This window comes from Ostrinia furnacalis, unplaced genomic scaffold, assembly GCF_004193835.3.
Source record: "Ostrinia furnacalis isolate ACB-3 unplaced genomic scaffold, ASM419383v2 OfSCF1132, whole genome shotgun sequence".
NCBI lineage: Eukaryota > Metazoa > Arthropoda > Insecta > Lepidoptera > Crambidae > Ostrinia > Ostrinia furnacalis.
The window spans coordinates 236,750-248,890 of NW_021131371.1; the positions used below are offsets into that span (position 1 = coordinate 236,750).

A 12,141-nucleotide genomic window follows, 5' to 3' on the forward strand; every position below is an offset into this window, starting at 1 on the left:
GAAGCAGAAGTTTTTTCTCTTTATTCTTCTGTGTGTAGTTACTGGAGTCGTTAGAAGTAAGAATTCGTAGTGCAGCTTCTTCTAAAGTAGATTTGGAAATTTTATACAGATACTGGACGTAATTTAAGAGTTCTTTGTCCGCTGCGTGAATGTATTCCCGATTTTCCTGTGATTCTCTAAAACATAAGGGTAGGGTGTAGTTAAATAAACTTTAATCTGATGCTACAAAAAACTACCAGATATGATTAGTGGCGGCCTAATATAGAACAAGCCCTATCATCAACCAAACTGAGCAGAAAATTTTGCCCCCACTGGGAATTGAACCCGAGTTCTTTGTGGGTCTGAAGCAGGTGGCCCTACCACTAGACCACAGAGGTGGTAACTAAATTCATTATGTATAAATACACCTCGGGCAGTTGGGTAAGATAAATCCATTATTAAGATGTTAAACTTATCTCAAACAAAATTAAAACTTGTAAAATCTACTATTGTTTACCATATGTCTCCTTAGCTCAGAGATTAAAGCAGTAGCGTGGCAAGTAAAGTAGTGGATTCTATTCCCACCAGCGTCAATATTTTTTAAGCTATGAAATTAGTTTCATAAACCGAAGTGCTACTTACGTAAGATACTTCAATTTATTCAATGCACCAAGTATATCCACTGTGGAGCCTAACCAGTCGTATTTTTCCAAAGCCTTATTGCCCATTCTTATCATATCTCTCAACACATTAACATACACGTCTACTTCTTCTTTATTTTCTTTCCTTCTCATCAACGTCAGATTCAGTTTTCTCAATTTATCCAAATTTGGGAAGGCTTCATTAATATCTCCCATGTTTAATATTTCTTTGATGGTTCCAGCGTTTTTCTTCCATTTCTTCTTTTTTTCCTCTAATTCTTTCTGTCTTTTCTTCTTGCTAGTCATTCTGAAAGCCTGCTTCCAGCCTCGCCGTTTGATTTCGCCTATCAAGTCCGAAAGCGCAGTATTGTTTTGTTTATTTACTTCTTTAAAAGCTCGCACTCTTTCTCTTGTTTTTTCTGCTTCTGCGCTTTCTATTGATTCTTCTGTGTTTTTACTTTCTCTTAAAATATCTCTGTATGTTTTGCTGCCAGAAGAATCACCAGTATTATAGAGTCCAAAATAGTAGTCTACAGAAATGTCCTGTTGATCCGGATGGTCGTTCCTTAGGCGTGTGGATGGATAAAGTATTATGTAGTCAGACGTATTATCAGCTCGGAAAGTCCTCACATCATGACTGTGATCGTTCCCGTACCTATCATCATGATTGTGATCGTCATTGTTATCATAATCATCATTGTTATCATGATCATGGTTATGATTATGATTGTGATTACCATCTTTTGGAGTAGTGGTACCCTTTTTTGATTTTTTAGGTTTCGGTGAGGTTACATCGGGAACGAATCCAAAAAGTTTATTTTTATACAATATCTTCCTAACAGCATCTAAATGAGTTTTAGCACCTTTTAGCATAGTATGATAAGGATTTAATTCTTCTTCAGATTTTGTCATCTCTTTTTTATGCTTCTTTCGCTTTCCCCTCGAACGGAATTCGGGATCTATATTCGATCTGCCAAAATAATAATCCATGTCCAAATATTCATCTGGATTGAAGAATATTTCTGTGAATTGAGGCCTCTTGAATACTAATGGTAACTTGTAGTTGTTTGCTTTTGGTATTGCTCTAATCTGGTTCTTCTTGTTGTTAAATTTGAACTTTCTATGGCCATCTGGTTCTCTAAAATCGTCTTCATTTCTATCAACACTACTATCGTCACTCTCATCAACGTTTTCTAGTATTTCTGCTTCATCGTTATCATCTTCGTTGGGTCCCAAGCGATTGTAAGCGTTATAGTAAGCGTTGTTGGGTGAATAATTGTATACTGGGACATAGTAAGGTTGTTCTTTGGGTTCTGGGCCAGTTTGCACAAATGGATCATCAGCATCAGCAGCTGAAAAGAAATTGTCTCAATTATAAATTGGTGCCTTATCTTGATAACTTATTTATTGAAATATCTTAGTATCTTATTAGCTGTCAATCAAAATAATTAGAAAAAATCATCATCATTAGGCCATTGAGTCTACTGCAGGAGCACGACCTTTCCTTTACCAGTTTACTAGATGCAAATGGATGATTTGGCCTATACCGTTCTGATGGGAATTTGTCTCTTACCCAAACATTACTATGAGGTCTTACAGTGCGCGTGGACGCACAGGGTGACACACGAACCAATTGTGTGCGTTCGATTTGCTGCTTCACTTAAGCATCTTTTGTGAATACGTGCGTAAATCACGAGGCCTGGTGCTCAAGCCGGTTTTCTCCATTAATCCCTAATTTTAGGTGACCCCCTATGGTAACACATAACAGGAATTTTATTTTCATAGGGTTCACTCAAAAATTAGGGATTCATGGTGAAAACGGGCATCACACATTTGTCCCTAAAGTCACCTCTTAAGACATCTTGGGACGAGTGACAGTAGTCCTATCCTATTGGTACCACATAGCAAAGTGCCCAGTGCTAAACATAATCAAATACTTACGTATTTCATATACTAGGTACTCCTTAGTTTTTGCATTCGGATTTAACAGTTTTGGCTTCCTTTCTTCTAGATCTTCACCATCAGTATTTGCTAAGCCTTGTCTTAAACTTTTTGCTATTCTTGCCAAATTAGCATCTTGAGTTTCATACTCTAACTTTACATCGTTTTCATTATCACCGTTGCTACTTCTAGCAGCCAATTTATTAGTTTTTTTATCATTCTGTTTATTGCTACTTCTTGATAAGTAATTTCCACTACCTTGTGCATAATATGCTTTATAATTTGGCGTTGCAACGTTGTTTTCGTAACTTTTCTCTGTAGTTGTCAAAACACTATTTCGGTTATTATTTTCTAAGTTAGTTTTGGATGCATTTTCATGTCTGTTTTGGTATAAATCGATTTTTATTTGTTTATCAAAATGTGTAGGTTTTGGACTAGTTAAATGGTTTTCATATTCTTTATTTTCTACATGACTTCTCAAGATTGAATAGTTGCTTGAATTGAAGGAGCTATTTAATTTTTTTGTAACGGGCTTATTGTCAATTAACAGTTCTGTTTTGTTATTTTCACGAAGTATTTCTTTTTTGTCATTGTTACTTTGTCTTTGTAGTGAATGTGTTTCTTTATCTTTATTTGCACTATGACCTTTCATTGAATAGCCTTCAATGTCTACTTTTATAGAAACAGGCGTTGTAGACGAATCATCCCTAGTTTCATCATTTTCAGCACTGCTATTTACTTTACGAAAATCATCTTCATTACTTGCAGTATTAATCACTTTTGTTTGATCTGTTTCATTGCTTTTATTCTCAATTGAAAGTTTTTCTTCATTATTTACATTATCTGAATCTTGTTCCTTCATTGTAGTGTCTTTCACTTCTTCGTCTGTAAGTGTTGTTGATTCATATTGTGTATTTTCAATCACACTACTGTTATCATTTTTTTCTGTTTCATTTAGTGACAATACGTCTTCTTGGTCACCATTATCATTATTGACTCGTAAATATTTTTTCACCTCGGATGTATTTTGCGGTATATCTTTTATAGTCGATGATTCTATAACAATATTTTCAGTGGTCATTGTTACATTCTCTACAAGTGATTCTTCAGTTGTTGTTATTTCTACTATTGGTTCGGTGCTAGTGCTATTAGTAACAGACTCAACTGATTCGTTTGATGAATTTGTTTCTCTATCATTCGCTGCCTCTATTGACTCGTAAATTGATTGAGTAAAGCCATCATGACCTGATCTTACGTCATCCGTGGTTTCAGAACTAATAACCACACCTTCAACTGTAGTTGTTTCTGGTTCTTTAGTGTCAATGTCATCAGTAGTCACTTTTTCGTCGCTATCACTGGGTGTGATGACGTATTCGTTTGAAGGTTCAAAATCAACGATTTCAGTTCTTTTGTCAGAATATTCTATATTAGGATCTTCAGTTATAGCTTGCCTTGATCCCCTCGAATGGGGCCTATGTCCTCGAACTTGTATATCTTCAGCAGCCGAATTTTCATCTTTGCGTTCCTTTGATTTGGTATAATCATCTCTATTACTTGTTGTATTTAAATCAGATTTGTCAGGATCATCGTATACAGTTTGAACAGGTATAAACTCTTCCTTTTCATTCCTCTTTCTTCTAATACCCTGTCTCAAAGTTAAATCAATGTGATTTTTGTCCTCATCATCTTCAACCACGATCGGTTTATTTTTTTTATCGATACCCTGTACTTTTAATGAGTCGTCAGGTGTCTTATCTTTAGTATGTCGTCTTAAATTACCAGATTCCTCTTTTAGAACCTTACGAACGTACTCGCTGTGTTGATTTAATTCTTCGTCAGAAACTTCTTCGCTAGATTTATACCTTGAATCCTTAGTTTTGACTCCAGTAATCAACCTTCTAGCAACTGTCTCTAGAAACGCCTCTTTTTCTTCTTCTGGCAACAAATCTATGAATTTCCCTTCATCACTACTGCTGTCTTCAGCATTAACAATGTTGCCACAAGTAAAAAATATCAAAAAAAATAAATACATTTTAACAAAATTAAGTCATGTTTTCATAAACATGTCTCTCCAGTACGCAAACTAATAAAAAATAAAGTCAATTTTAGTATTTGATTATGCAAAAATGCGTAAAATTAATTACTGAGATAAGGCAAAATGTAATTCGCTCCTCGAATTGATTTCAATTTATGTTCAGAATATTACGTCACGTATTGTCTTTTGAGGGTTTTATTGATTTGTCGTCACAAAAAATCTGTTTAAGGTAGAAAGCCTTAAAACCTATTATATTTTGGAATATAATAATAATAATACATCTTGTAATAATAGCATGGTGGTTTGTGTAGCTGACTACAAGTTATGCTTGCAGATTCGAATCTAGCAGGACACAAGCTAGTACGTTTTATACTCAGACTTGCCTACATCTTAATAATACTGCTTATTTTAAAAAAAATGCAAAATTGGTTTAACTTGAGAAGAGAAATAAAAAAAACTACATAAAAGCCATATCATTTATTGCATCTTAACCTCATATTTACAGAACTTACTTAAAATCTAGACCTTATTTACACATCAGCTTTAAACCTAAACAATCCTCGTTCTAACTTCCTCCCCCTCCAGATCATACTTCTTTCTTCTGCTAGTCTTCCTTCATCAGCAATGCTTTCCTCATCAGTGTTCATTTCAATTCCATCCCCAACTTCTTCGATTTTAGGTTCAGAATCGACTGGATCGACCACAATGGGGAATATCTCTTCAGGCGCCATTTCATCTTCATCTTTGTAACCCATTTCATTTAACTCCTTATCTACCTTTTCATTTATGACGTCATTTAGTAAAGTTTCAACGATAATGTTCTGTTTTCTGTTCGGATGTTTCTTTATTTGAGTTTTCTTGTTATTGTTAACTTTTACAGGTTGGATGTTGGTGGTTTCTTTCTTAGGGTCTTCTTCGTTTTTGTCGTCAATGACTCGACCAAACTCCATGTTGATATCGTAGTACATTGGGGAGTCTTCGCAGGGGATGGCGTCGCGTGGTCTGGTGCAGACTAGGACTTCCTGGAATAGAACATAATATGTTTAGAATTTAGATACCGATTCAGATAGCATGCGCGGCACATCAACGTAAACACTAGAGCGTTTTAATCAGTTATAATAAATGCTATTTCACAACAGAAATATATCCTGAAGTTATGAAATAAGTTGAATGTTATTTAAGTTTATTATGGAAATCCCCTGGTTTGGTTTCACTTATAGGTTTTGTTTTCAAACATGCATCCATCTATCCTTAGCAACTTTGACATTTGTAAATACTAGGATAAGAAAGATAGGTGGTGAATGTAGGCAATGCTTTCTAAGGGCACCGTCAGACCCTGCCCTTCTCTCTGGGCTGCTCCCACCGGCTAATGGGAAATATCATCATCATCATTTCAGCCACAGGACGTCCACTGCTGGACATAGGCCTCCCCCAATGATCTCTACATCGAATGAGTAAAATAATTTTATGAATTTTCCAGACGATTAAAAAAGGATATGAAGTATGATAGGATATTATCTTAAAAGTGAACCAATTGCTACTGCAAATCGTACCTGGTTGAACACAGTCTCGGCAGGGCATATGAAGCTCCACTTGTAAGTCACGTTGCGTCCACTGGGCGTCTGCGAGGGCAAGCATACGTGGAACAGCTGGCACTCGTTGTCCACGTCGGCATAGTAGCCGTATGTGCGGTTCTCGCAGCTGGAAGAGATTCAGCTGTTAGATGGATGGAGAATGCCACTCCTTGGCCCCGATTGCGCTAATTTGTAATGTCTCCATACGGATTTGTCAAAACGGCTGAAGTTTGTTTGTCGTTCAGTCGCATTACAGATGAAAATATTTAGCGCAATCGGGGCACTAATCACTAATGGGGGCAAAAATATTGGCTAGATTTAGTTTTGTAGCAGTTGTACATAATTCAGCAATTGTAAAAATAGCCAGTACCATTTCTGTCAAGGAGGAATAAAAATAAGGTGAGTTCAAGTCAATCACAGAAATTTTCCCAACAAGAAAAGCCTTTGAAAGTGATAGATACTTTCGTACCGATAAATAATTGAGCAGATTTTTAGGCTCATCGCGATACTAACGCCCGTATTCACAAACATTACTATGAGGTCTCACAGTGCGCGTGGACGCACAGGGTAACACGAACCAATCACAGAGCTTTAATTAACGCTGTGCGTTCGATTTTCTGCTTCACTTAAGCAAGCATCGTTTGTGAATACGGTAATAATAAGTACAATTAAGAATATTCAGGTATCAGTTCACAACAGAACTCAATTCTTACAGCCTCTATACTACAAGATGGCGCTGTACGCCTTTTAATTGTCGTTAATACAAGATGAGTTTACCTAAACGTGTCAGTGATGTTCTCTCTGATGGACGTCGCGTTGGCGGGCAGGTTCAATGTGTCTCCTTTGGTTTGATTTGACATTTCCTAAAAGTAGAAGAAGAGCTATGTATACAAGGTTATTTTTAGTATATACGAAACCTTAAAACTATTTGTTCAGAATCAGTAATAGAATCCATCGCAATATTTTTTATATCATGTTACATTTTGACTAAATAATATTTACAAATCCATAATTTACGGACACCTTACTAAAAAATGTTGTCAAAGCTTAACAAACATTGCGTTGTCAACAACGAAAGTGCCATGCGCTGTACGATGTCTACACTCGCGTGCGGATAATGGGACAACAAATAAATTTTGGAACTTCGTGAGATTTTAAGGTATCATTTTAATTTTTTTATACTGATTCTAAAGATTAAAATACGTGACACGGTATCACAAGGTTTACGAGACTATTAATTGAAATCTTTCGTTCCCACTGCTGTAACTCTTGTGTAGCTAGGAACTACACAACTAGACGGGCAATAGATGAACACAAAACACAACTGATGAAGGTAGAGTTGGTCTCAGAATAATTACTTATTTTGAACCACAATTAAATACATAGGTATATATTTAGGGATAAAGTTAAAAAATGTAGAAAGCACTGGTGATTTTAACTTTAAAGAGATTTCTTGCTTGGATTGAAACTGAAACGAAGCTACTACTACGAGTAGGTATACTAGCTAAGCATAAAGGACGTAGCACACTTATCAACCCGAAAAAGGATCGTAACCGTATAATTTCTAAGCGGTCAGTATTCTTTGTACAAAACTTCGTACTGCAAAGCACACTTGTTCACACCGTATCGTGTAAGTATAGATGACCCACGCTGAACTGTCCCACCAAACTCAATGACAGGGGGGCGCTACCATCGTTCAACTATATGGTTTCCAACATGGCAAAAATCGGAACCAGCGATCCGGTATTGACGGTGGCGCCCCGCTGTCAATGTCATGGATAGGACAGTTCAGTATTTTGGAACTATACGCCTACGCGCCTCACCTCGCGGTTGACAGCTCGCGAGATCCCTTTCCGACTTGATAAGTCTGCTATGACCTTTAAACTATTACTTACCCTCAAAAACTTCAAGATAGTCCCACTGGAAACCTCGATGTCAATTTCATCAGCTGCCACAAATGACAGGCAGAATATTAGAAGCAGGTGTTCTGGAGAGAGCCTCATTTTGATGTCTGACTGACCTGTAAAGAAATAACATTCTAGATAGAGACACAATATTTATGAGAAAATTATGGACGTGCATTTTATACAGTTCGAGTTGCTATCCTACTAATATTATAAATGCCAAAGTTTTCATGTCTGGATGTCTGGATGGATGTTTGTTACTCTTTCACGCAAAAACTACTGAACGGATTTTGATGAAACTTCACATTATTATTCTTTATAACCGATAACATAGGCTATAATTTATGACGATCTGTGACAAACTAAATTTCACGCGGGTGAAGCCGCGGGCAAAAGCTAGTAGCATAATAAAGAGTCATATCAAAACTTGTATAATTATTTTATGGAAATTTTTAAATACAGGGTGTAAATGGTTCATGATTCGAAGCCGAAAACATCTGAAGTTTTTGGTCAAACTATGACCATTATCACATTTTTTTTTAATTTTGGAAAAGTCACCAGTAAAATGAGTGCTTATTAAATGTAATATAAAAATATTGATCTCCTCTGAAAACAAAACTGATAACTTAGAATAGTTGACCCTGGCCTATATGATTTGATTTGATTTAAAGTTTCAGATTTTATGAACTTGTTACTTCGATTGGTCCTGCATTCAATGGTGTGGCTTATCAAATATAGCTACATGTTATTCTGTGATGTTATATCAAAAATGCTTTAAAAGCGATGGCAAATCGATATCTTTTAAATCAAATCAAAAGTTTATAGATCCAATCGACTTAATTTGTATAAATCGTCTAAAATTGCTATCTTAAAGTTACCAAAAAGTAAAAAAAAGACTTTAAACTTAAGTTAGATTAACATCAATAATTAAAATATATTTCTTAATTGTTATAAAAATATGTTTGCAACTTACCAAAAATATTTAAAAAACTAAATCCAAATCACGCACAGTCAGCAAAAAAGTAATCACACAACACAGTACTCGTAGTTTTGGCAAATCCACGGGAATGCCGGGCCGCGCAGCATACTCCCTTTTATAAACGCGGGTAAAGTTTGCTGAATCGCCAATGCAGGATTAGGTAGCGTCAGCAAAAAAGGCAAAAAAAATATTTTTTTTGTTTTCACCCTGCCCTCTGGTGTTTTATACAAAGGCCTCCCCAAGGATTTCTACAATGACCGGTCCAGCGCTGCCCGTATCCAAGTAATGGGGATGTTGCCTGGGTCAAAAAGCAAGAGTTTTAATTAGTCCGTCAGTTAACTTATCAAAAAATACTTTACACGTATTTTTCACTTTTTCAAACTAATAAAAATTTAAAGAGATATAGCGCCCCAAAGTTCATAAGAAGAGGCCCGTGACGTCACCGCTTGCTTAAAAATGCCGCACGTTGTGACGTCGTGCGCAACTTCAACGCACCATAACTATGTAATTATTTGTTAGATTGACAAATAAAATTATATGTGTCCAATATTTTATGATATTAAACATTACGGACTAAAAAAATTTTTTTAGGCAACTAGCCTATTTAAACATGTGTGAATGCTCAATAATGATTTATTTATTAACAAAATTGCCTTTGGTAATTGAAGAGGGTCGTGCTCCTGTAGTGGACACTAAAATAATGACCTGATGATCATGATTGTAAAAACTACGCTCTAAATTCGATTCAACCTCAGTTATTATAGATTCGAAATATTTAAGTTCAACCAATCAGACAGAACATCAATCTACACTTGAAATTGAATTATTTGCTCTGTAATACGGGCCTAAACAATTTTATTAATGACCTTATTTGAAAGAAAGAAAGAAAAATATTTTTATTTAGTCCAAACATCCTTAGACTATTATTTCATTGAAATTACACCAAAATATTATAACAGAACTACCTATGTGAAGTACCTAAAAAGTGATTATTGACCTACGTACTTACTCAAGATTTAAAGTCTGAAGCCAAAATTACACATAGAAAAATGGCTTTCATTTTGAACCAAAGATTCGGATAACTAATGTAAAGACAAATTACATTATTTTAATTTTTATTTTGGAGAACTTTATCCATTTTTTTGCTGACGCTACAAAGCTTTGGCGCTTTGGCCGGCCCGGGATGTGACTCGAAAACCAATGAGCTTGAAATTCTATCACATCTTGATAATCAACAAGTAACGTATCTTTAACACATCTCTACCTGTGGTTTTTTAAATTACCTACCCAGTTATCTTGGCTTTATCTTTGAAATTGCGAATATTTTTGACCTGAATTTTCACAAAAAAACACTATAGTAGAAAAACTTTTACTTTATTTTAGTTTTATACTTAGGTATCCTTTCAAACAGTCAAACCCAGTTAATGTATTATATTATGTGGTCAAAACTAGGCTTATTACTTAGAAGGACAACTCTTATGTTTTAAATTATTATTTTTTATTATTTTTTATTGATAAGAAAAATGAATAGAATAGAATAGAATCATCATTTCAGCCATAGGACGTCCACTGCTGAACATAGGCCTCCCCCAATGATTTTCACAATGGCCGGTTGGTAGCGGCCTGCATCCAGTGCCTTCACGCTACCTTTTTGAGGTCGTCGGTCCATCTTGTGGGTGAACATAGAATAGAATAGAAAAACTTTATGATCGCAATAAGCATTACAACATTACAAGACAATAGCTGAATAATAAGTGACGTTGAGCTGAAGTTTTGCTATTAATTTTTACTAAGGACTCCCTAGTAGGAGCTTTTGCCTACGATTTGTCCCTCATGAATTTCAGCCTGCCGAAAGAAAGTCTTCCAAAAACCGGGATAAAAACTATCCTATGTTTTTTTGGGTCTCAAACCACAGAATAATAATAAGTACTACCTCAAACTACATATATCTATAGCATCAACTAAATCGGATTAGTAGTTTAAACTTGAAAGCTCGGGGATTAATTAAGCAGTTAATTTTAAGGGGGAAGTAATCAGCCTTTAGACGCCTTCGTCAAAATACAGTCCCACTACTTATCGAACCATTTCTTAATCGATTCGGTTTTGCTATAATTTTAGGAAGACAGACAGATCATTAGATAAGATAAGATAAGATAAGAAGCATTTATTTGCCAGAATATGCATTTTGTATTTTATCACTCTTCCATCTACCTTACTCAATAAATATCCTCCCAAAATTTATATGTACACTCAGTAAGCTTTGCAAAAAACACCGCCAAATTATTTTAAATATTCACCGCGAGTAAAGTCGCGCCCAATTTCGGGGTCACGGTCGGTACAGTTACCGACATTGTACTGTTATAGTGATTTATGTTTAAAACAAATGGGATTAAGTAACCGTTTTTGGCGAAAAAAGTCATTGTGGTCATCAGTGGTCGCTTACATGGGCCTCCTATGAAGGCTCAAGGTCACCCAAAGGGCGATGGAGCGGGCTATGCTCGGAGTTTCCCTGCGTGATCGAATCAGGAATGAGGAGATCCGCAGGAGAACCAGAGTGACTGACATTAGTCCGCGGAATTGCTAAAATCAAGTGGCAGTGGGCGGGGCACATAGCTCGTAGAGCTGATGGCCGCTGGGGCAGAAAAGTTCTCGAATGGTGACCACGGATGCGGGCGGCGCTGGACCGGTCGTTGTGGAAAGCATTGGGGGAGGCCTTTGTCCAGCAGTGGTCATTAGTGTACCACTAAACTTAATTTTAATAAACGTGATGAACGGAAGCTCTTGGGCTGTAGTCACCTGATGGAAAGTGATGATCAGGCTGAAGGTGGTAGCGAGCTACCTGAATCCTCAACTACAGAGGAACTGGCTATCTTACCTGCTACTGCCGGAACACAACAATGCTGTTAACATTATTGTTATGGTGACAGACTTATGTAAGCTGGTGGTAGATAGCCAGACAGAATTTTATTAGACAAGCCCTATCAAAAATCAAACTGAGTAGAAAATGTTTTCCCAGCTGGGAATAGAACCTGGGACCTCTGGCTCCGAGACGAATAAAAATACAAGAAATTGCTTTTTCCGACTCGTA

At 36.3% G+C, this 12,141-nt stretch overlaps 1 protein-coding gene across 1 annotated transcript; it reads right to left on the bottom strand.

The window, feature by feature from the left end:
* Nucleotides 1–5,069: 5,069 nt before the first annotated feature.
* LOC114351408 (uncharacterized) lies at nt 5,070–9,141 on the bottom strand. Its single transcript, XM_028302619.1, has 5 exons — nt 9,048–9,141; nt 8,066–8,190; nt 6,948–7,033; nt 6,150–6,297; nt 5,070–5,618 (listed from the first exon to the last, which is right to left on the bottom strand). Exons 2-5 carry the CDS (start codon nt 8,171–8,173, stop codon nt 5,127–5,129), a joined length of 834 nt encoding a protein of 277 aa, XP_028158420.1. The 5' UTR covers nt 8,174–8,190; nt 9,048–9,141; the 3' UTR covers nt 5,070–5,126.
* Nucleotides 9,142–12,141: the final 3,000 nt, after the last annotated feature.